Raw genomic sequence first — 26,262 nt, 5'->3', positions numbered from 1 at the left:
ACTCCGGATGCTCTGGGAAATACAGTGACCGGCCCCATACCATAGCTTAGGTTAAGAAATATTTGTCCAGGTCATGAACTGCTGACTTCTCAATGAAATGAAGAGCAGAAGGGGAAGTTTTGAAGCTACAGAATTGAGATTTGCATTCTTATAAGGCTATCAGTGGAAATACGAGGATTGTTAATAGGGTGCTTGCCAGGATAGGAAATTATTATTTATCATCAGAGAAATAAGTACCAATAAGACCTGTTGGTACTGTTGAGTAATCCTATGGTTAGCAGCTCATAAATACATTGGAAGTATTCCAGAATACATTAGGAAGTATCCCTTCCTAAACATCCAAAGTTAATAACAACTTGTTGAAAGAAATAATTACTGTAGTTTAGTTCATGTCTCTCCATGGCTCTATAGCAGTGAAATTGGCAAGGTCTATAAAAATGATTTGCAGAAACTTATAATACATCGCTGTTTCCTTGTTGATGGTATTTCACAAAGTAATACTGCAGTGGTTTTTTAACATAAGAGAACATGGGAAAACCCTGGATTACCATAGAAATACTATGTGATTTGGGGTGTGTATCCATGTATGTGCTTATACACATGTGCATACATGTATACCAGATCATATCATAACATATACTATAGGCATTATTATTTTCTCTGCAGTCTTTAAAAAAATCTGTCATACTTTAGAAAGGTATCTTAAAGATTTAGAAAACCTTTTTTACAACTCAGAAATTTATTAACCTTCAATATTAGAAAATTCTTTGTTATGTCCAAGCTAAGCCTCTCTCAAGTTTTTTGGGTTTTTTTAACCTTATTCTTTTCTCATTGGTGATTTTCATCTAGTTACCAGCTTGTATCTACCCAAGAACTAGAAACATTATGCTCTAGTTCTGTCGTAAGCCAAAGATGCCTGCATTTTCTTCTCATCTTTGTTTTGTGTTGTGGATTCCATAACCTGCCATGTCAAGGATTTCATTGGCAGAAGTCACTTCTAGTAGCCAAGGATTTTGGTACCTTTTGTAAGACAAATGCTAATATGCTGCCACTGTGAACCCAACTTTTTAATATGTTTTGATCTACAGATCATCTTCCTATCTAAGCTTTAAAAGAAAAAAATTATACAGTTTGGGAGGCCAAAGAAGGAGGATTGCTTGAAACCAGGAGTTCGAGACCAACCTGGGCAACAAAGCGAGACCCCCCATTTCTGCAAAAAAATAAAATAAAATAAAAATTAAGCTGGGCACAGTGACTGATGTGCAGCTGTGGCCTTAGCCACTTGTGAGGCTGAGGTGGGAGGATTGCTTGAGCCCAGGAGTTCGAGATTACTGTGAGCTATAATCTGGCACTGTACTCCAGCCTGGGCAACAAAGCAAAACCTCATCTTAAAAGAAAAAAATATATATACAGTTTGTTTTTTCAGTCTGTATGTATTGCTCTGCACACTTTTCTGCTAAATGTCATTTGTTCATTTCTGATAAAGCACTCCATCTAACTCATTTTTAGTACATAGCAAAAATATAAATGTATAGTACATTTCAAGTAGCATTGTTCAGTTTTCTTATTGGATCTTGAGCATATTCATAGAATTCTTTAACTGGAAGAATATTCAACATAATCATCAAGTTCAGTTGACAAACTACAGCAAGCCAAATCCAGCTTGTATGGTTTTGTACAACCCATGAGCTAAGAATGATTTTTAAATTTTATTTGGTTGGAGGAAGAGTATTTTATGACTCAGAAAATTACATGAGATTTCACTGCACACACACCAGAATGACTAAAAATAAAAAAACACTTACACTACTAATTATTAGTGTGAGTGTGGAGCAACTGGGACTCTCATACTTTGCTGATGGGATGTGAAGTAGAATGACCACACAAGCTTATTGGCAGCTTCTGATAAAGTTAAACATACACCTTCCCTTTGGCCAAGGTAAAATAAATGCATATAGTTCAAAAAAAGAATTGTATAAGAATATTCATCACCACTTTTCTCATAATAGCCCTAAAATAGAAACAACCTTGTATCCATCGATATTAGAATGAATCAATAAACTCTGATTATATTATATGATGAAATACTTTGCAGTGAAAAAGAGGAGCTACTGTTAACATGCTGATACTGATAACATACAATGTAGAAGGTGCTCAGAAATTATATTGAATTATATTGAAGCCAGGCACAAAAGAGTAGCATACTGCGTGATTCCATTTATATGAAGTTCAATGTAGGCAAAATAAATCTGTTGTCATAGAAGTCAGAGTAATGGTTATCCCTGGGAGTCTGAGGAGGTGGTATTGACTAGAAAGGAATACTTTCTAGGGTAATGGATATGTTGTATAACTTTATATGGGTGATGGCTACATAGGTATATACTAATATAAACTTTTTCAAGCTGTACACTTAAGATCTGTACATTTTATTGTAAATTATGCCTCAAGTTTCATTGCATTGTTTTCTAAGTTAGTGCTCTAGATCAGAAAAATTCATATTAAACCCATATGCCAGAAGCAGCAGCTTGGGACTTTTTGTTAGTTTAAGCCTTGGTTAAGAGAAGTTATATTTGTAAATATCTCAGAGAAAGCATGGAACAGCTCCAGAAAGAAAAACACATCTGTTTCATTCAGGCCCATTGTTACTTCCATGAGTCCCTGAGGCAACATCTGTCTTCAACTCCACTAATAAAATCACTTAATTTCTTACATTCAGACTCTAACGGGGAATTTTCTATTTCTCATCTCTTCCTCTTGCTTAGTACCACAGGATTCAGCATAATCGTGGATTCTAATTTTCTTTTCTTTCGTTAATGTGACCTATCCTGTCACACTGTTACAGCCCAATTCAACAATCGGCTGCTTCTCTTGCAGTCAATCAAATACAAGAGGCAGAAAACTGAGAGAAGGAATTTTATTCTGCTATAATAGGATCAGGGAACAGGCTGTGTTTCCACCAAAAATCTGTTCATTGAAGCAGAGTTTTCATCCAATATTTATAATAAAACATATAGTTATTTATCTTTTTCCCACTATTGATCAGTAATGACTACCTGTCTTATGACCATTCTACAGTTTCTTTCTTAATCTGTATTTACACCCCAGTTACCGTCACAAACCAGTGCTCAAATTACATCAATCCTGCCATTCTTCTAAGTTATGGTTACCTCAAACAACTTGGGGCTGTGTACTTTCTAGTTGGTTACAGTTGTTGTTTTTGTTTTGTTTTGTTTTTTGCTTATTCCGGGAGTTCTGGTTTACAAGGCTTGATTATACATTGTATATAAAATTAATGCAAAGACATGAAAGAAAGTAGTTTTCTTCTGGAGACTAAGGAACAGATACATTTCTGGGCTTTAGAAAGTTTCAGCAGAGCCCATTTCTTACCTAGGTCCAGTGGAGGCTTTTCCAGGGACATGTAATTTTCTCGTGTGTGTCTCCTGCTTATCAGGGGACTCAATGACCAGCAACAGTTATTAAATCCAAGGACAGTGAAGTGGAGACAAGGAAAAATGTTCACTTTTAAATTCAAATGACTTTTACATTTAACCCAACTCAGCTTAATACAAGTTTCTAAGTCTTTTCTAAATGACTATTTCAACATAACCAAAATGGCCTCTTTTCAGCCTATAACAACACAGCATTGCCTTTATTACCGTGACCCATAACCCGAGAGGGATAAATACAGCAGCTCCTGCCTTCAAAAATTGTTGAGGCACAGAATTCAGTGTGAAGAATTATAGCAATAATAATAATAATGGGAAACTTTTTTTGAATACTAACTTTATATTAGGCTCTATCCAAGCACTTTATATAAATGACCTCAGTTAATCATTCCAAGAACCATAAGAGGCAGTGCAACAAGTTAGTGTAAGCCTAACATCTTTTGTGTGAAACATAAAGATGAAGAACATCTTTTATCTCAAGCAGTTCAATTCTGGCCTAACTTGTAAACCCACCTTTAGTAAAATAAAGGTAAGTAACTGAACTCATTCGCTTCAGAAGATAATTTAGATATAATCTGTGGTAACTAAACACGCTCTCTGGGGATCTTGCCACACACACCCACATGTAATATGTTCTACTTGAAAGAAGTAAATATGGTTTTTGTGTTTGTTTTTGTAAGTTGGACTTTTATAAATTGATGCCCTTGATAATTTCTCATTGGGTTTTTAGGTAGATTTTTTCTCTTTTTTTAAGAGTCAGGATCTCCCTCTGTTGCCCAGACTGGAGTGCAGTGGCACAATTATAGCTCACCACAGCCTCAAACCCTTGGGCTCACGCAATCCTCTTGCCTCAGCCTCCCAAGTAGCCTGATGCTTTTTTGTTCTGTACATCACTACTGTTTTACTGACGAGGAACCAAGTTGAGCGATGTGCTTTATTAGTTTTCTATTGCTGTGTAACAAATTATCTCAAACCTAGTAGTTTAAAGCCACACGTGTATTATCTCACAGTTTCTGTGGGCCATGAGTATGAGTACTCAGTGGTTCCTCTGTTAGGGTCTTGACAATGGTGCAGGCAAGGTGTCCACTAGGCGTCATTCTTATCTGGAGCTCAAGATACTCTTCCAAGTTCACTTGGTCGTTGGTAGAAGTTAGTTCCTTGCATAATGAATGTATGATGGATGTTTTCTTACGAGCTATTGGCCAGAGACTGCCTTCTGCCCCAGGTCTTTGCCAAATGACCCCCTCCATTAGCCCTCCCACAACAAGAAAGTGTTTATTTCTTCAAGACCAGCAGAAGAAGCTCTGACCTTGCAGCAGGTAATAGCTGGGGGGACAGAATCAGACCCTCTTTTAAAGGCTTTACCCAGGATGATCGTTTTTTTTTTTTTTACTGCTCCAGTCAACGAAGGGAAAACTTTATTGAGGCCCCAGGGCCATGGGCCAGGGTAGGAGACTGCCTTATGGGAGGAGCTGGCTGGCAAGGACCTTATTTGACCTTCTTCTTGGGGGGCAGGTTGTTGGTATGCCTGTACTTCTTGCAGCAGTTGACCGCACGGGGATGCAGGTTTGAGTAACACTGTGGCAGCTTATCTTATCGCAGTTGTACTTCTGGGCGAGCTGGCGGAGGGAAGGCTCGATAGTACCACCTCACAGGCACAGCACCAGGTGCAGGGTGGACTCTTTCTGGATGTTGTAGTCTGAAAGTGTGTGGCCATCCTCCAACTGTTTGCCCACAAATATCAGATGCTGTTGGTGAGGTCGGATGCCCTCCTTGTCTTGGATTTTGGCTTTGGCATTCTTGATGGTGTCACGGGGCTCAACCTCAAGGGTGATAGTCTTGCCCGTGAGGGTCTTCACAAAGATCTGCATCTCTGCATCTGCCGCACACACTGCCGGCGCCACTGACCAGCCTGGTGTATCATTGAAAAGAAAGAGCTTTTTTTTTTTTTTTTTTTGAGTCAGAGTCTTACTCCATCACCCGGACTGGAGTGCAATAGCATGCTCATGGCCACCTCAATGTCAACTTACTGGGCTCTGGCGATCCTTCCACCTTAGCCTTCCAAGTAGCTGGAACTATAGGCACGCACTACCACGCCGGCTAATTTTTTTAATTTAATGTAGAGACGAGGTCTCACCAAGTTGCCCAGGCTATTCTCAAACCCGTGGCCTCAGGCAGTCCACTCACCTCGGCCTCCCAAAGTGCTGGGATTACAGGCTGAGCCACCGAGCCCAGCCTATCTTTCTTTTCATTAACTCAGAGTCAACTGATTAGGAATCTTAGTTATATCTAAAAGTTCCTTTTGCCATATAATGTATATAATCACAGTATTGATATCCTGTCATGTTCATAGGTCCTACCCACACTTAAGAGGGGACGTTACAGAGATGTACCCTGGGGGGTGAGAATCTTGGGTCTAACTTAGAATTCTGCTTACCACATGTGCACAGTTACCCAGCAGATAACTGGCAAAGCAGTGTTCTTTTTGAGCAAAACAGGCATCAAAGTCATTACACTACACTATACTATCTCTTAAAAACATGAAAGATTAAAAAATGTGTTAGAATTATTTTAAATATCTGAATTTGTGAATAATTTCACAATCGATACCATTAAGGTAAATTTAGAATACATCAATACCCTAAAATGCACATATGTAAAAATGCTGAGAAAGAAAATGAGAATGTAAAATAACATATACATGCTTCTTCCTATTATGTAGCAATACATGGATTCTAATATATAATGATATAAAATGTTGATTTATGTTTCTGGTTCTTTTGAAAATGTAGCTGTCATTTAAAAAGTATATTCTACAAAAGGTTAAGTTTACAACACAAAGCAGTAGATAATAAATGTTAAATATTTGTATTGAAAGTAAATATTACAGATGTTCAGAGTAGGAGAGATTAATGTGGGCTAGAGTTTTCCCTTAGGTGTAAAATAAGATTAATTTTTATGAGGTAGTTTATTACAAATTTTGCCCAGGACTAGTTTATTTTCTGTGGCTTGGTGTACAAGGTGGCATGTCTGTTTTAAAGAGAAGCAAGTCTTCTCAGATGTAACTTGTTGTCCTTTAAATGGAAATCCTTTGCTATAGACACTATCATAGCCCTCTGTCTCTTAATAGGATAGAAAACATGGTGTTTCTGTGTATCTCTGTTAGCTGATACTTTTTACCCATCTGTCCATCATTGCCAACTATTGCAAAGTAAATTGGTGAGCTTTTTCCCCCTTCTCCTAAAGATCTCATTTATTTTTTCTTGTTCATTTATTCTGTGTCTCTAGAACAGAGAATCATTTCAGCTGTTTATAAATTAGTTTTTATTTAAAAAGAAGTTGTGGTAGACTGAAAACGGACCCCCAAATATGTCCATGTCCTAATTCTTAGGACCTATTAATGTCAGCTTATGTGGCACAAAGGACTTTATAAAGCAAGAGACTTTGAAGATATGATCAGGTTAAAATTCTTGAGATGAGGAGATTATCGGGTATTACCTGAGTGGTTCTGATGTAATCTAAATGGTCCTCATAAGGAGAAGCAGGAGGAGTCAGAGGAGAAAGCAATTTGCTGATGATGGAAGCAGGGGTTGGAGTTATATACTTTGAAGCTGGAGGAAGAGCCACAAGCAGGTAGGTGGCCACTAGAAGCTAAAAAAGGCAAGGAAACTGATTTCTCTCCCCAAGCCAAAGACACAGCCCTGCTGACATCATGACTTTAGCTCAGTAAAACATTGTTCTAATTTCTGACCTCCAGAATTGTATGCGACTACATTTGTGTTGTTTTACGCCACATGGTTTGTGGTAATTTGTTCTTATAGCAGCAATAGGAAACTAATAACAGAAGTTGTAATAAATTAGCTTACTAGAAAGGTAATCTTTCTCTTGCAGCCTTGAGCAAATAAACTTCCCTTGGCATATACATAATTGTCCATGAAAAGTGAAAGACTCTTTCAGTGTGGGTAGAAGATTCAGATAATTTTTTGCTTCTTTGGTTAATATGATCTTTCAGTACACAGAAGACTTTTAGGATTTGCTTGAATAGAGATAGAAACTGGCGAGGAAAAAAAGAGTTAACATAAATGGGCTTTGAATGAAAGTCACAGAGAAGAAGGTAAGACTGGAAACATCAAGGACACTTCAGATATTTCAATTGTTTAGGTCTGCTTGGTTTCTTTCTCTTGTCTTTATCTTCCAGTAGAGACTGAATCCATTATCTAAAATAGCTAGAATAGGCCTTGGAAAACAAGACATCCTCAAAGGTGGATGATTTGTTCCTCTTAGCTTTTGTGTTAAAGGTTGTGCTCTGGCTGCTCAAAAGGAGTAACAGCTACTAGGAATACATCTTTGAACAGCCCATCTTGCTAGTTAAGTAATTGGACTTGATAACCCTCTCTTGCTATGCCCAAGGTCTAAATTAAAGGGAAGTTTGTATGCAGTCAAGAATTACCTTTGAAAGAGCGATCACTGGCTGGATTTGTTTTTCAGAAATGTACTCTCCCCATGAGTCCAGATTGATTAAGAATCTTTCTTCCACATGACTTTATATCATTATTATTTTGTTATTCACAAGTGTCTACCTTCTTGAGCAAGTCGTTCATCTGTAGCACACTCAACCTCTGCATTAAACTAGAATATTTCTGTTTGGACAACAGCCTGGAATTTGGATATGCTGTGTTTCTGAAATACATTGTGAAGAAAAGTTGCATATTTGTTGTACTAAATCACTGATGCTCAGGGCTGAGCTATGTATAACAATTTGACCTTCCAAGACGAAGGTCAAAGGTGAGGCAGGTGGAGATGTTCCATGATACACACCAGTGGTTTTCAAAGTGTGGTCCCCAGAATAGCATCAGCATCACCTGGGAATTTGTAAGAAATGCAAATTCTTTGACTCTGCTTTAGGTAGAGAGAGTTCCATGTTTAACAAGCCCTCTAGGTGACTCTGGTAAAGTTAAAGTTTGAGAATCATTGATATAGATTAAGTTGTGCTCTCCCTGATAGAACAGCCTTAAGGCTAAAATGTTGGAAAAGCTCATGCTATTGGCCAGTCAGAGATAATTTGCAAATCCTTCCTTTCTGCCCAAATTCCATCAAACTGTAATCACTGGAATAGCTTAATTGAAAAATCTCTTTTGTTTGTAGCTGAAATGAAATATGTTTTGTATTTAAATAACTGCTTTTGATTAAAATCATTTTGTTGAAAGTAGTTGGTTTTATCTGTGTTCTGTAGAGATATTTATTAAAGCTCATCAAAGTTGTAGCATTAAGTAACATCCTATCAGTATAAGGTGAAATGTTTTACAACAAATATCATGCTGTGTAATGGCCAATCAAAGGGTATTTATGATGGCTGAAAGGATTTCTTGGTTCAGTATTCAGAATTAAAACATTTTAAAAAACATTAATATTTAATGCTTTTACCTCTCCTCAAAATTAATTTTATGTAATGCTTATTATTTTCAACTCCAGAATCACCAAAGATCTTGCTTAAACAGCATGCAGCAACACTATTTTTCTCATCCTCATATGGATTTGCTGAAATGTAGGTTGTTTGAAAATAAATATAGCTTTGTGGCACATGTCTGCTTAGCTGTGTGAATGCTATTATTTAATATTTAAGATGACAAAACAACAGGTTTGTTTTCGTAAACATATATCATTGATTTATGAAAACCCAAGGAAAGAACATGTTTTATTGTGCTCTGACTTGACAAGCGATCTTGTGGTTCTTTTTAGGTATCCAGTAGGAAAAGCACACTCCAGTCTTCATCTATGGAATTGGATGGTTCCTACTTGAGTATGGCCAGACCACAGACCTACCATCAAACCAAGCAGAGGCCTAAGTCTGCAAACCAGAGTTCAGCTTTCAAATCCCTTATGGAGTATAGAAATAATTCTTTGAAACCAGTAACCCTTCATCACCCCAAAGAGGGTCGAGATAGGGTGCCACCAGAGATCAGAACCTGTCATTATGAATCTCCAGTAAGAAAACAGGTGGATGCAGTCCCAACAGAGAAAACTCCACCAGAAGAACTGAAGATGAAGGAATGTTCACACTTTAAACATACTCCATCTAGTCAGCATTGTGGTCACAGACTTTCTGAAAATGCAGATCATGTTCGTGAGTGCTATCCTGCAAACATGGCCCCTCAATATTCCAAGGTACATCCAGAATCATGCAGTTATTGTGGGCTTTCTTGGGCATCTCTGATGCATGATGGAGGGGCACTGCAACCTGGTGAAACTAATGTCAAAAAACAGCTCTCAGAAGATAGAAAGCAGCAACTGATGCTTCAGAAAATGGAACTAGAAATTGAAAAGGAGCGCCTTCAGCACCTGCTGGCACAGCAGGAGACAAAACTTCTCCTAAAGCAGCAGCAGCTTCACCAGTCTCAACTGGACTATAATTGGTGAGTCCTACCTGTTCTTTCAGCAATGTCTGTAGTTTGGAGACCACAGCATTAAATTGTTAACGTGTTACTATAGCAGATGTATAGAAACAGATTCTTCAGGATCTTGGTTTGCACAAGATACATACCAACCAAGACTACTGAGTAATTTCCCTTGTCTTCCTTGTAATACTTGAAAGATTACATTTTCTTCCAAATTCTTAGTACAGAATATATCCTTCTGAGCAGTTTGGTGTAATTTTGGGTGAATTCCAAAGGCAACATTTTTATATTACCATTACACAAAATCCTTTGCTGTTTGATGTCATTGTAGAGAACATTAGGCATAAAGTAACGACTTGAGATTTCAGGGAGTGGAATCATTATGAAGAAGTGTGGTTAGCTGTTATCAATCCATATTTATGTCTACACACCATAACATGAAATATATCAAATGACAGGAGACTTCTAAATGCAGCCTTTTCTGGTTGTAAATTATAACCTATTTAATGGCCAATTCTTATAAACTTAAACACATTTAGACTGTTCTTCCTTTAACAATTCTTCTGTAAGAACAATGTTTCAAAAGCTAATTGCTATTTTGTTATTATATAGTGTTCAGTTTTTCTATGTCATTTCTGGCATTTGGTATTGTCACTAATTTTTATTTTACCTTTTTTTTTTTTTTTTTGTGAGTTGGAGCCTCACTCTGTCACCCAAACTGGAGTGCAGTGGCCGCTCCCGGCCATCGCAGCCACGACCTGCTGGGCTTGGGCGATCCTTCCGCCTCAGCCTTCCAAGTAGCCGGAACTACAAGCACGTGCTACCATGCCCAGCTAATTTTTGATTTATTATAGAGATGAGGTCTCGCCAAGTTGCCCAGGCAGGTCTCGAACCCGCGGGCTCAGGCAATCCACTCACCTCAGCCTCTCAAAGCACGGGATTACAGGCTGAGTTAAATATGTTTATAGTGACATTTCATTGTAGCTTTAATTTGTATTTACCTAATGACTAGTAATGCTAGACTTTTTTGTGTGTGTTGCTTGCCCTCCTTCTAGCCTCTTCTATAAATTATCTCTTCGGTATCTTTTTTCCATATTCTAATTGGAATAAAACAGTGTTTTTACTGTTTTGAGAGTTCCTCATATTTTCTAGATGTAAGTTCTTTGTCAGATATGTAGATTACAAAGATTTTCTCTCAGTCTGGAGCTTGTCTTTCTAATCTCTTAGAACGTATTTTTACAGAGCAAGTTTTAAACTTTGGATGAAGTCTAGTTTATACATTTTTTTGTTTCGTGGATTTTATAGTTTCATCATGAATAAGTGTTGAATTTTGTCAAATATCTTCTGTGATCATGTGATTTTTCTTACTTAGCCTGCTAATGTGCAGGATTATGTTGATTTTTGAATATTGAGCCAACCTTGTATCCCTGAGAATAAACTCCCACTTTGTCATAGTGTATGATTTTTTAAATATATTACTGAATTCCATTTACTAATGTTTTGTTTTTCATGAGGGCCATTGGTCTCTTTTTAAAAAAATACTGTCTTTGGTATTGAGTTAATATTGGCCTTATAAAATAAATTGGGATATGTTTCTTCCACTTATACTTTCTGGAAGAGATTTTGTAGATTCAATGTTAATTTTTCTTTAAATGTGTGGTAGGATTCTCCAGTGAAACCATCTAGTTCTAGAGATTTTGGGGGAGAATGTTTAAATCACAGGTTAAATTTCCTTAATATTTACAGGACTGTTCAAATGATCTATTTGATAATGAGTAAGTGGTGGTAGTTCGTGCTTTTTGAAGAGTTGGTCCATTTCATCTACAATATCAAATATGTGTAGGCTTATTCTTAGTATTCTGTCATTACCTTTTTGATGTCTGATGGGTTTGTAGTAATAGCCTGTTCTATTTCTGATATTGGTAATTTGTCTCTTCTGTTTTGCTTTATCTGTCTTGCTACAGGTTTGTTAATTTTAATTATCTTTTCCATGAACTCATTTTTTGTTTCATTAATTTTCTTTATTGTTTTTCTGTGTTCAGTTTCATTGGTTTCTGCTGTTTATTGTTTTCTTCCTCTGCTTGATTCTTTTTTCTAATTTGCTAAGATAAGAACTTAGATCATTGATTTAAGACTTTTTCTTTTTCTACAGGAAGCCTTTAGGTGCTACAGAGTCCCCTTTATAACACTGATTGAGCTGTTCCCCACACATGTTTTCTTTTACCCTCCTTCCTAAGAGTTACTTAAAAATTTTTGAGAATTTTATTTTAATTTATCTATACAATTAGTCCTTTATATCCCCAGGTTTTATATCTACAGAGTCAACCAATTGTGGAATCAAAATGTTTGTGAACAAGTAAATTTAAAATAACAATACAGCGATAAAAAATAATATGCATAAAAAGTACAGTATAGCAACTGTTTAGGTAGCATTTGTATCATATTTGATATTATAAGTATTCTAAGAAATCTAGAAATTATTTAAAACATGGAAGAGTGTGCACAAGTTATATGCAAATAGTACACCACTTTAGCATCTGTGAATTTTGATATGGGAGTGGGGCCTGGAATCACTCCCCCAAGGACCCCAAGGGGTCACTGTAGTGTTTTCAAGAATATCTCTTGGATAGATATGTCTTATTGGCTGATCTGGGCATTACATTATAGACACGTAATTTATCAAAATCTTTTGGTATTGTATTTTTCCAGTTTAATTTAATTATAGAAATTTTACTTTGAGTCCCCTTCCCCTCCCTCGTTTATAATTGTCTTAAAGATTTTCTTTACTTACATTGAGAACCACATCAGAAAATATTGTAATTTTTTTCTTTAATAATCAAATTTAGAAAATCGAAGAAAAGTTTATTGTGTTTACCTGTAGTTTTATTCTTTTTTTTTCATTAATCAGTATTTTTTATTATGGTTTTGTGGGGTACAGTTAAGGGTTAGGTGTACAATTACGTTTCATTCAGGCACCCTGTTGATAAGAGGTGTTTTCTCATCCCCCGACAGATATTTGCTACTGTTAATCCCATCCCTCTCCCCCCCATAGTTTCCCAGTACCGTCAGTCATTTTCTTATAGTATTGCATTGGATGTTTATGGTCCATTATATGAGTGAGAACATGTGATATTCCGATCTTTGTTTCTGTGAGAGGTTACTCAGTATTATAGACTCTAGTTTTATTCTTTTTATCATTTTCTTCTTCTATCATTTCCTTTTTATTTCATAAGCTCTCTTTAAGGGTAGGTCTGCTGGCAACAGATTCTTTTAGTTTTCCTTCTTCTAAGAATGTTTTCATTTTCTAGAATTATGGATTGACAGTTTTCTTTTTCTATTAGCACTTGAAAAATGTGCCACTTTCTCTGGCATCTATGTTTTCTGAAATCATTTAAATTATTTTTCTTTATACATAAAATATTGTTTCTCTTTTGCTGTTTTTAAGATTTTTTTTACTTTCGTTTTCAGAAATTTGACTATAATGTGTCTTGACATAGATCTATTTATCCTGTTTAGACTTCAATTCAGCTTCTTGAATTGTAGTTTTCCAGCTTTTGCCAAATTTGGGAAGTTTTCAGTCATTATTTTTTTCTGATATTTTTTAATCCCATGCCCTTCTTTTAGTATCCAGTGATATAAATGTACAATCTTTTGATACAGGCTTATATATCCCTAAGAACCTATTTAGATTTTTTTCTTGTTGTTCTTCAGTCTACTTTGCTCTATTCAGGATTGTGTAGTTTCTCTGATTCTATTTTCAAATTACTGCTTCTTTTCTCTATTCTCTCCATTGAGTTTTTAAATTTTACTTACTGCATATTTTTTGTAGTTAGGTGAGTATTTTTCAGAATTAAGACTTCCATTTGGTTCTCTTTTATGTCTTCTCTTTCTTTTCAGAGACTGTCTATTTTCATTTATTTCAAGCATGCACATGCCTGCTTTAATATTCTTATTGGAAATTCTAACATTTGTGTCATCTTGTTTTTGACTTCTGTTGTCTTTTCTCATTCAAGTTGAAATTGCGTTTACTCTTGGTATGATGAATATTTTTAAATTATATCCTGGACATTTTCAGTTTATGGTATGTGACACTGGATGTTACTTAAGTTACCTCTTTTAGCAGGTCTTCTCTGATGCCACTCTGGCAAAGGTTTGGGTTGTCTCATTTGAGTCAGTAGAAAATGGAAGTCTAGCCTCCTGGAATTTTGCTGGTAGGAATGGGGGACATGGGGCCACGGTTTTTCCCATGATATTTGGCTGTAGTATGACAGTTATTGCCTTTAAGTTTTCTGTCAAGGTAGACTTCCTTTCCTGATACTTTGGCTAGAGAAAACAGGCTTTCTTCTCTTCCTGTGTGCTTTTTGAGTTCCTAGATTGCCAGCTTCTCCAGCATTCAAAATTTCTGATGCAAAACAAAGCCCAGCAAACTCACCATTTTTTTGTTCATCTGGCCCCAGCCCACCTTCTCAACCTTCTTATGTTTGTTTCAAATATGATGTCTAAGACTTTTGGCTGTACAGAACTAGAAAGAAATGCATCTCTTTCATCTTGTCCCAGAACTAGAAGTCCCTAGAGATTTTAGTAATAGCAAGGAAATAAATACATAAATGTTCAGCAGATCTAATGATTTCTAGTTCTCTTCAAATTTTATTTATCCAATAACCTATGTTAAGTTATATTTTATCAAGTTATATTTTATGATTTTTCATTCCAACATTGAACTTTTGTAGATTGAACAAAAAATGCTTCACAAAGCAAAATTATCAGGAAGGTCTACCTATAGGTCTGGTAATAGGCGGAGAATACCTGTTTCCTGTCACGTCTCTTGAAATTTGTTATTTGTTTAAACTCTAAAAATTTATACTATCTGGGAAGCAACTCACCTGAGATAGCTCAGGCTCCTTCTGGGACTCATATCTCTTTATGCTAATTGTCTTTTTAAGTTGACCATATTCACACTTTGTGTGTAGATTTCCCTTCCTTGAAAGTGGTTGTCATTTGACATTAATGCAACCTCTGGGTTGCATTAAATTACTCCTTCTTTTGGAAGAAGTTATTTGCTTTCTGACTTTAGAAGCTTAGGTGTTTTTCTTTGGGTAATTTTAAATCTTCTTGGGTAGCCAATGTAAAGGAAATTTATCTAAACCATCATACAGTGCCCTACTGTAACACTGGCCACTTTTTTTTTTTTTTTTGAGTTGGTGTCTCACTCCATAACACTGGCCACTTTTTTTTTTTTTTTTTTTTTTTTTTTTGAGTTGATGTCTCACTCCGTCGCCCAGACTGGAGTGCAGTGGCATGCTCCCGGCCACCGCAGCCTCAACCTGCTGGGCTCCAGCGATCCTTCCATCTCAGCCTTCCAAGTAGCTGGAACTACAGGCATGCACTACCATACCCGGCTAATTTTTTATTTATTGTAGAGACAAGGTCTCACCAAGTTGTCCAGGCTGATCTCGAACCCGTGGGCTCAGGAAATCCACTCTCCTTGGCCTCCCAAAGTGCTGGGATTACAGGCTGACCCTCCATGCCTGGCCCAACACTGGCTAGTTTTACAACTGGTCAAGCTGGTGTCTGGTGCCTTGGTCACCTTTTAAACAGGGTCTTTGTGTCTCTTTGTAAGTCTCAGCCATAGTTCTGCCATTTCATTCATCCTGTATAACTGTGATCAGAAAACAAAATTCTCATCCAGGGGAAATGTCCAGATAAACAGAAACACAAGACAAATTTAATTGAACAGTGTTCACTTCTTGTTCTCCTGCTTGCTCTACCAGTTTTTCATGGTGAGCTGGTGCAACCCAGAATTAGGAGCCAAGATCTATCCATTTAACTAATCATTATCACAATTCATATTTCTAGGCTGAAAGTTGCCCTACTCTCTGGCCTAATTTTTAGATTTATATAATTGTATCACTTATGAGTTATTTAAAATTCAGCTTTCTGCACTTAGTACATATACCAAGAATATCTATTTCAAATGAATCCTCCTAAGACATTGTTGTTATTGTGCCCCTTCTGAATTTTAAAAGCCTATGATAATTTTTTACTGGATTGTGTTTATTCAACTAGTACTCAAAACTTTTTATGATCTGGAATCACCTCTTTACCTAACATTTGCCCCTACTTTTTCTAAAAAATTATTTTTTTTCCAAAGGCAAGTTTGCCTCCTTGAGACCTTCTCAATAGATCATTTATATTTCTTCCTCAAGCTGTACTTTTGCCCCTGATTTAAATATCTTTACTTTTCCATTTATCTATACCCTGTCTACTCATAACAGCATAGTTAAAATTCCATCACGTAAAAATATTAGGTCTGGTTTATTTTTCACCTAACTCTATTTTAAGTTATTTAATATATACCAAATTAGTGCCTTACTGTTTTTTGTTTGTTTGTTTGTTTTTGAGTTGGAGTCTCACTCTGTTGCCTAGACTGGAGTGCAGTGGCCGCTCCTGGCTACCGCAGCCTCGACCTGCTGGGCTCCGGCGATCCTTCCACCTCAGCCTTCCAAGTAGCCGGAATTACAGACATGCGCTACCACACCCACATTTTTTTATTTATTGTAGAGATGAGGTCTCGCTGCCCCGGCAGGTCTTGAACCCGCGGGCTCAGGCAATCCACTCACCTCAGCCTCCCAAAGGCGTGGGATTACAGGCTGAGCCACCGACCCCAGCTCTTACTGTTTAATATGTAGCTTAAGTCTCTAATTCAGGTTTGTTCTCCTTGTTTCAGCACACATTTACCGAGCCCCCTACTTTGCACAGAACTGTATTTAGAAGTACCAAAATGAGCAAGACTTGATCTTGCCTTTCAGTATATTGTACATAATCTCATTCCTAAAATTTATATATAATTTGAATTTATATCTTTACTGAAAGTTGCCATTCATATGGCCTAAGAACTTTCTCTTCAATTAAATTAATGAATTAATATCTGTTATACACAAGGCTGTATTTACAGCACTCAGGATGTTCAGGAGAAAAAGGCAATCTGAATTGAATAGCAGATGAGTAGCATAGAATTGTTATAATAGTTTAGAGTTCTGGAATAAACCTATTATTTTGGAATACTTTTGGCATGACACTGACATTTACTTAAATTGAGATTAATGATTCATTCTGCCACCTTGCCTATTAAATTATGGTCTATAAGAACTTTCTATTATTGGCCAGGCTCGGTGGCTCAGCCTGTGATCCAGCACTTTGGGAGGCCGAGGAGAGTGGAATCCCTGAGCCTGCAGGTTCGAGACCAACCCAGGCAACTTGGTGAGACCTCATCTCTACAATAAGTAAAAAATTAGCCGAGTGTGGTAGCATGTACCTGTAGTTCCAACTACTTGGAAGGCTGAGGCAGAAGGATTGCAGGTCAGCACAGGAGTGACCATGAGCATGCCACTGCACTCCTGCCTGGCCAACAGAGTGAGACTCCCAACTCAAAAAAAAAAAGGAAAGAAAGAAAAAAAGCACTTTTTATTATTTTTGTGAGCCCTTTCCAGATTGATCAGAGAGGATTTATTCAGAATACTATGCACAACAGTGTCAAAACCTATCTTTAATTCTTTTTTTGGAGCAAAGTAGTATAAATGTAATGAATCCAAATCAAGACTAACTATAATATTTACCTTTGACTCCCACTCTTACAATATGCCTTAATACATGTATGCTATACCTAATTGTGATTTTAAAAATATCACCTTCATCACTTAAAAAAAAAAGTATCATGTTGGGAGAGTCCTGTGCCTGTGCTTTACTGAAGTCATCTGTAAATATATGCAGTAAAAGAAACTACTACACAGAGTGGTTTTGAGTGTCAGTACAATAGTATATGTGAAATGCACTTCTTAAATGGTAGTTGCTACCACCATTATCATCATCATTTCTACTATTGCTGCAGGGGCTACTCTGATTGCTATTGTTGCTATTATTTTTTCACTCTGTTTTCTTAATTGCCTGATTTTAGCATTTTGCATCTGAATTTGCCTACCTATGTGTCATTACTAAATATTAGCGTTAAACTGTAAATTCCTAAAGGTAAATTAATCTACATACTTCTTTTTCTACATCATACATCACTGTGCATAGTTAGTTACAATTATAAGAATGTGTTGGCAAGGTTTGGTGGCTCAGCCTGTAATCCCAGCATTTGAGGAGGCCAAGGTGAGTGGATTGCCTAAGCCTGTGGGTTCGAGACCAGCCTGGGCAACTTGGTGAGATCTCATCTCTACATTAAATTTAAAAAAAAATTAGCAGGGTACAGTAGCACATGCCTGTAGTTCCTGCTACCTGGAAGGATGAGGTAGAAGGATCGCTGAAGTCCAGCAGGTCAATGCTGGGGGGTGGCCATGAGTGGGCCACTCTACTCCAGCCTGGGTGACAGAGTCTCCAACTCAAAAAAAAAAAAGTCTTTTGACAAAAGATGAAAATGATAATAGTGTGTCAATAATGTTTTACTGTTTGATAGTTCTATTTCATAGTTAAAGAATATACTTTTACAGATAACCAGAGAACATTTCTAAAATACTGAGAGTATGGATAGTAAGTGTCACATATTTGATACCAGTGATTGACAGTCATATTCCTGGTAGAGGACCTTTGTGTCAGTTCCATCAAGGGCCCTACCAACTCAGCACATGTGAGTGTGGGGCTAAGTTAGCACTGATAGATAGGATGTTTTCCAATTCTTTGGGTAGAATTTATCTTTGACCCAGAGAAAATATGTCAGCCAGATATAGCCCTAACTCTTTGAAATGTCAGTATGAGGAGTGAGTACCTCCCATGTAAATGCTAGTCAGGGTCAGTGATAATTAGAGTTAGAATGCATATGTAGAATTCATATTCAAATTCTGGTGATAAAAATACACTTAACAATTAATAGAGGGAAGATTTAACTTTCTAAAGAGGAGATTTAAAGTGCCTCTACTAAAACATCTATAATTTTGAGGTTTTTAAATTTTATTTATTTATTTATTATTTTTTTTTAGAAAGCAGGATTTATTGAGGACAGAAAAGCTCCCACAGCAGGAGGGGCCCGAAGGGGTTGCCCCAATTTTGAGTTTTTAAATGATATTCTAACCATTGTAATCTTCTCTTCCTTCACTACATGTAAGATTTAAGTTCCTATAAAATCAATTTGTGTTTATTTATATATATTTAGATATTATCCACTTATTTTTTGGTAGATTGAGTTTAAAAATTTTTTTTTTTTTTTTGAGTTGAAGTCTCACTCTGTCGCCCAGACTGGAGTGCAGTGGCCACTCCCGGCCACCGCAGCCTCGACCTGCTGGGCTCCGGTGATCCTTCCGCCTCAGCCTTCCGAGTAGCCTGAATTACAGGCGCGCGCTATCACGCCTGGCTAATTTTTTGATTTATTATAAAAAATACATATGGCCGAGATGAGGTCTCGCCTGCCCAGGCAGGTCTCGAACCCGCGGGCTCAGGCAATCCACTCACCTCAGCCTCCCAAAGACGCAGGATTACAGGCTGAACCACTGAGCCCGGCTGAGTTTTAAAATTTTTAAATAATTACTGGGTATGTAGCTGAAAGAGAATGGTTTTCTAAGGACTCCACATGATTAGAAATTTTAAAAATTTATTTTTCAGGTTAAAAACTCAAGCTTTATTTAAATCAAGAGAACTGGTTGCTGACAAAGAGCTTACTAAACCCCGAGACCTCAATCTGGATTTGAGTGGGAGTGACTCTGGACCAAGGTAAACCCAAGATCTTGGCAAGAACATTAAGTACATAAATATTTAGGGTAATGTTTGGTATAAATTAGCTCTGTATTAGTTAGTAGTATTATTCTAACCATAAGAATAGGTACATTCTTGTTTTAAAATTTTGAAAAATATATTAATGGGTGAAAAAGAAAAAAAATTCATAATCCTATAACTCACAATCTCTTGAGCCTTTTCTCCTCTTGTTCTTTGTATGACATTACAGTCTATATTGAGTAAGGGGGACTTATGCTTATACAGAATGTTCTTACTTTTTTCACTTTTTGTTTTCTTTCTTAAAATTTTATTTCTGTTATTTTATTTTTAGAGACAGGGTCTCACTTTGTTGCCTAGGTTGAAGTGCAGTGGTGTGCTCATAGCTCACTGCAGTCTCCAACCCCTGGCCTCAAATAATCATCCCACCTCAGCCCCCCAGTAGCTGGGACTACAGGTGCATGCCACCATGCCTGGCTAATTTTTATTTATATTTTATTTTATTTTGTAGAGACAGGGTCTCACCATGTTACCCAGGCTAGTCTCAAACTCAAGCAGTCCCCTTTCCCTGGCCTCCCATTTATGTGTTGGGATTACAGACATGTGCCACCATGCCTGGCCATGTTTTCTGATATTATTAAATAGTTTGTGAACACCTATAACTAATTCATTCAACAAATATTTATTGTGTAGCAACTCTGCCCCAATACCAATCTGTTAGCTTGTAATTGGATAGTACAAGTTTCTTCTATTATCAGCTATACCTTTAAATCATTTCTCTAATACATTTTTAATTTCATCTCTACCTGTTTCCTTATTATAGATTCCTCAGGTAGAATTACTAGTTCAAAGTATATACAAGTCTTTTTAAGATCCACGATTCACATTGCTACATTGTTTTATTTTATTTTATCTATTTATTTATTTATTTATTTTTGAGTTGGAGTCTCACTCTGTCACCCAGACTGGAGTGCAGTGGCCGCTCCCGGCCACCGCAGCCTCGACCTGCTGGGCTCCAGCGATCCTTCCGCCTCAGCCTTCCGAGTAACCGGAACTACAGACGCGTGCTACCACGTCCGGCTGATATTTTGATTTATTGTAGAGATGAGGTCTCGCTGCCCAGGCGGGTCTCGAACCCACGGGCTCAGGCAATCCACTCACCTCAGCCTCCCAAAGGCGCGGGATTACAGGCTGAGCCACCAAGCCCGTCTGCTACATTGTTTTATAGAAAACAACTTACACCCCCAAAGCAGTGTTTAAGAATTCTCTTTTTATGAAATTTGAGGAAATTTTTTGGTTTTTTTTCACTGTTCTTTTTTCCCTCTCCTTTTAGGACTGCAGATATGGTCCTATAGGTCCCTGGCACTCTGCTAGTTTTTTAAAAATCTATCACTTAATTTTTTTATGTTTGATAATTTATATTGATTTATCTTCAAGTTCATCAGCTCTTCTGGTGACTCCAATCTGTTGTTAGGTCCCTATAGTGATATTTTCTTGAGTTTCATATATTATATTTTTCAGTTCTGGAATTTCCATTTGGATCTTTATAGTAATTTCTCTTTCTCTGAGATTTTCTATTTTATTCCTCATGAACATATTTTTATTTTCTTGAATATTATTGTAACTGTTTTATGGGTTTGTCTGCTAATTCTATCACTTGGTTCTTTTGGGATTAATCTCAACTTTTTTCTTGAGTATTGGTCTAGTTTTCTTGTTTCTTTGGCTATCTGATAATTTTGTATTATATAATGGTCATTGTCATTGACTCTGAAATTCAGTTATGTTTCTCTGAACAGTGTTGCCTTTTTCGTTTTAGCAAGCAGTTAACTTTATTTAACTCAGACTCCAAGCTCTGTCTTCCTGGAGTAAGTGGCAGTGAAAATGACTACTGATTTATTTTAATCTTAATTGAGCTGGTTGATTCTACAATGGCCTAGAGCCTCAATCTGTAGGAGCCAGCCTGGCAACAGGAACTCCTGGGGCAGACCTCAACCCTGGATCCACCAGAGTCTGGGGCCATTGGTGTAGACCTGGAGCTTGGGTCCATGGAGACTGGCCCAGTAGCCGTGTGTGTGTCTGCTGCCCTAGAGGCTAGGGTCTGCAATAGCTGCCCTGGGTCCTGGGATCTGAGGAGCAGTCCTTGAACCCAGGTGCTTGGATCCTGGGTCTGTGGGGACCAACTTAGCACTGGGTTCTACTGGGATGGGCTTGTACCCTGCATTTGCTGGAGAGTGGGAACATAGAGACTGGCCTTGCACAGGACAGATCTGGTACCTAAGGCCATGGGTGCCAGTCTGGACTAGGGCAGGCCTAAAAACTGGGACTGGGTGGATCAACCTGGTTCTGGGTTGATCTGGGATCTGAGGCAGGCCTGGAGCCTAGGGCTCCAGTCCGAGGGTGCCAGCCTGGAGTCTAGGGCCATGAGGGTCTGCCCAACACTAGGTTTAGTGGGGGTGGGGGGGCCTGGTGTTAGACTCTGTGGCAAAATTTGGTGCTCACTTTCCTCTCCTTCCACCCATGCAGGGGATGTCTCTTTTCACTATCTGAGGCTTGAGGGAGAAGGGGGATGCCAATAATGTAACACTATTTTTCCTACTCTCTTCAATACATCTTTTCTTATTTCTGTGCTACAGCCAGGTGCTATAATCTCTCACCTGGTTTTCTTAGCTCTTGTGAATGTATTTTTGCATGTGGATAGTTGTTCAAATTGGTATTTCTGTGGGGACAGGGTTTTGGGGACAAGTGCCTGAAAGTTCTATTTCACCATCTTGCTGACATTCCTTCTCCAGTAAGCAGTTTTTACTGTTTTAGATGTTTCCTCTTTTATCTGTTCCTTCTAGTATTTATATCCCTATTTCTGAATAACAGACATATGTAGTCATTAAGTATCAACTTTCTGCTATGGAAGATGATGATTTAGCTCTCGTTGGTAACTATTTGCTCTCCCCTTGTTTTCTCCCTTTTTCTTTCCTCCATCTGTATTCTTTTCTTCCTTCCTTCCTCTCTCTCTTCCCTCCACCCCTCCCTCTCTCTCTAATAGCATACCCACATACATGCTGCTTCCTTTTCTCTGTCCTCTCAATATATCTATATCAAAATATTTATAATAAGACAATATTTTATTCACAGCTGAAACATGTACTTTATTATTATTAAATTCAATTTTTATGTAATAAATTCTTTTCTCTAGAGTTTAAAAATGCTTTATTTGCTAAAGAAATACAAATCCTGCATGATTTCACTTATACGTGGAATCTAAAAACATCAAACCCAGAGAAGCAGGGAGTAGAGTAGTGGTGGCCAAAGGCTGGGTGGGGAGTAGGGCAGAAAAGGAGATGTTGCTCAAAGAATACAAAGCTTCAGTTAGACAAGTAAATAAGTTCTGGAGATCTACCAGTATAACATGGTGACTGTGGCTATTAATAATATGTTAGGCTGTGTGTAATGGCTCATGCCTGTAATCCTAGCACTTTGGGAGGCCAAGGCAGAAGGATCACTTGAGCTCAGGAGTCTCAAACTCCTAGACCACATAGCAAGACTCTCTCTGTCTCTCTCTTCCCCCATGTGGTGTCTCTCTCTCTCTCTATCTATCTGTCTCTCTCCCCCCATATCTCTCTCTCTCTCTCTGTCTTCCCTCTCTGTGTGTGTGTGTATGTATATTTATATACCAATAATATTAATGTATTGTATACTGCAAATTGCTAAGAGAATAGATCTTAAATGTTCTCACCACACAAAAGTGATGAATTTTTACTAACTTGATTTAATCATTTCACAATAAATACATATATCAAAACACTATGTTGTAACCATAAATATATACAATTATAAAGGTTTGTCAATTTAAAAATTTATAAATAAAATTAAAATGCCTTATTTAATTTTCTATGTTCTCATTCATTCATATAGTCACTCAAATATTAAGTTTTCCACCATTTATTAGACATTATTACAGACTTTGAGGGATATAGCAGTGCATAAAAACAAACAAAAATTTTTGGTCTTGTACAATTCACATTCTCATGTCTTCTTGTTCCCAAATTCACCCAGAAAGTATAATTCTCAATATATTCAGACACATCAGTTATTCTATCATGATATCTCATCATTTCCTTCCTTTTTTTTTTTTTTTTTTTCTTCTTTCCTTTTGGTTTTTTGTTTGTTTGTTTGTGTTATTGTTGTTTTAAGATATCCTTCCTGGAGCCCTCCATAAAATCTTGCTCTAGTGTGACTTATTTATTATCTAGGCTTACATCCTGAAATCTCCATATCCATCATCCTGGAAATTTTTTTTTACTTCTTTTCTGTGTTAGAATCTTTTTGTTCCCCCCTAGATCCTGTTCTCTTCTTTTTAGTTCATATTTCTGCGTTTTACTGAAACATGTCCTTTGATAGCTTACTGAAAAGGAGTACAGAGGCAGTAATTTTTTGAGTTATACCACTGAAAAATGCCTTTAATCTATCTTCATGTTTAATTTGTATATAGAACTCTTTCTAACTGTATACAGAATTCTTGGTTGGTAATTATTTTTTCTCAGAAGGGATTAAAAGTTGTGTTCTGTTATCTTCTAGTTTCTGGTATTGCCATTAAGAAGTGAGATACAATCTGATTATTCATCTTTTTTATGTGACCCATTCCCCATGACAGCTATTAGGGTCTTAAATTTCTTTACATTCACCTACAAATTAATGCTGATGTGCATTAGTTGGACCTCTTCCCATTTATTATGTGGAGTAATCTGAACTCTTTCAACTGGAAAACTTTATTCAATTTAGAGAAAATTTCTTTGTTAATTTCCCTCATCTCATTTTTATATTGTCTCTTTCCAGAACTTATCTTACTCGCATATTGAATGTCTTGGAATTATCTCTCATTTTCTTATTTTTCTCTCCTATTTTTCATATTTGTCTTTTTTTCTAGCTTCTAAGAGATTTTCTAAATTTTATCTTTCAACGCTTCTGTTGAATTTTGCTACTGCTGTAATTTTTAACTTCCAAGAACACTTTATTCTTTGAAAGGGCATTTCTTTTTTGTATGAATCCATTCTTGTTTTATATATGCAATGTTTTTTTCTTGTCTCTGTTTTTTTCTTGTCTCTGAGGATATTTATAATAGTTTTTGAAGTTTCTTCTATTCCTGGTACATTATGTCTAGTTTCACAAAATTTACATTTCTCTTTTTCCAAAATATCTGATGATCCACTTATATTTACAAGCAACACAGTAAAAACCTATGAACAGCTCTTAGTATATATGAGCAGAGCTTGTCAACTGATGGATTTCACTGTGATCAGGTAGGAACCTTGAGAACCCTTGCCTGTTATTATCTATAGGATTTTTTTCTTATGGTGGTCAGTTTCCCTAAGGATAAATCTTTAGGTAGGAAGAAGGGTGGAAGCACTTCATAAACTTGGCTGCCAATATAGGGAACCCAGTGGAATAAGAGAAAAGAGACCCATCACTCAGGTAACCTTTCACTTAATTGCCCTTTTAACTATATGGATTTCTGCCTTCGACTGTATTTCAGGTCCCCAAGCTCAGAGACATTCGTTTTCAACCTCCCCAAAGGGATAAACTTTCAGTCTTCTTCACATGATATGGACAGAGAGAGGAGGATCTTGACTTTTTACTGGTATCGCAACTTTCAGCCAGGTGTAATTTTTAGTCCTACCTGCATTCCTCCTGCTTCCTCCAGTCCCTGAATCTTTTAGTTCACTGGCATGGTTCAGCAAATACCCTCCTTTGGTCCCAGCTAGCAGATATTTCAGTTTTGATTTTTCTGCTTGGCTAGTTTAGTTTCAACTCATACATCTGCTTTCCTGGCCACTACAACTTTGTGGCATCTCTTATCTGTTGTCCTCTCCTCTTTACTTCTTTGTAGCCACATAGGATTTATCATTTTTAACCCTTTATTATTATTTTTGAGGAGTTCTAGAAAGGAATATAGGTATGTTTTCAATTGACCATGTAAATTATCCCTCCAATGTTTGTATAATGAAACAATATTTGGCAATTTAGTAGATGGGATGATGGAATCCTATTATAATTTGCAGTTACTCAGCATTCAATTAGAATGAACATTTTACTGTGTGTTTATTAACCCTTTGTGTTTCTTCTTTGTAGAATTTTTATTTCCTACCTATGTCCATATTTTTATGTAGGGGCATTATATTTCTTATTTACTTGCTACCTAAGAATTTCTTATTATATATTGTATTTAAAATATTTTTTATTCTTAATACTATTTATGTTTACTTGTACCTTAGCTGTTTACTTCCTTAATTGCTGACAGTACAATACAAAATGCTGGTAAGACAAAAGAAGAAAATAAAATGACCCGTGATATCATCTAGATGTAACCTTAGTATATAACTTCTTATTTTTGTATGTGTTATGTGTTCATATTGTACATTTTTTATAATCCATCTTAAAATTATTTAATTAAAAATGTTAAAGTAGGCATTTCTCTTTTAAAAGTAAAACATTCAAAGATATAAAAAGAAAATATCAATCATCTTTTATTTCCTATTCCATTCTCTCTCCTGACTGCTTTGGTTGAATTAGCGTTAACACTCTGATGTGTATCCTTCTAAACTTTTCTTTATGTTTACAAATACATACAACATCTGAATATATTTGAGATCAAACTGGACCCTTTTTTTCACTTAACTGTATTTAATAGTTATTTATCAGGTTTTTCGATAAAGAATTTTAGTAAT

At 36.8% G+C, this 26,262-nt stretch overlaps 1 protein-coding gene and 1 pseudogene across 1 annotated transcript in view; one reads left to right on the top strand and one right to left on the bottom strand.

Moving 5' to 3' along the window:
• KIAA1328 (KIAA1328 ortholog) overlaps nt 1–26,262 on the top strand; it is a 195,104-nt gene that overhangs the window by 167,545 nt on the left and 1,297 nt on the right. The window contains exons 7-8 of the mRNA XM_008055517.2: nt 9,186–9,859; nt 19,436–19,543. Coding sequence (XP_008053708.1) covers nt 9,186–9,859; nt 19,436–19,543 — 782 coding nt within the window. The remainder of the gene's footprint in view (nt 1–9,185; nt 9,860–19,435; nt 19,544–26,262) is intronic.
• LOC103257806 lies at nt 4,935–5,332 on the bottom strand (annotated as a pseudogene).

This window comes from Carlito syrichta, unplaced genomic scaffold (assembly GCF_000164805.1).
Source record: "Carlito syrichta isolate Samal-C Ts95f unplaced genomic scaffold, Tarsius_syrichta-2.0.1 Scaffold301868, whole genome shotgun sequence".
Taxonomy (NCBI): domain Eukaryota; kingdom Metazoa; phylum Chordata; class Mammalia; order Primates; family Tarsiidae; genus Carlito; species Carlito syrichta.
Note: the sequence above shows the minus strand (reverse complement) of the source record. Positions and strands in the feature narration are given on the sequence as shown.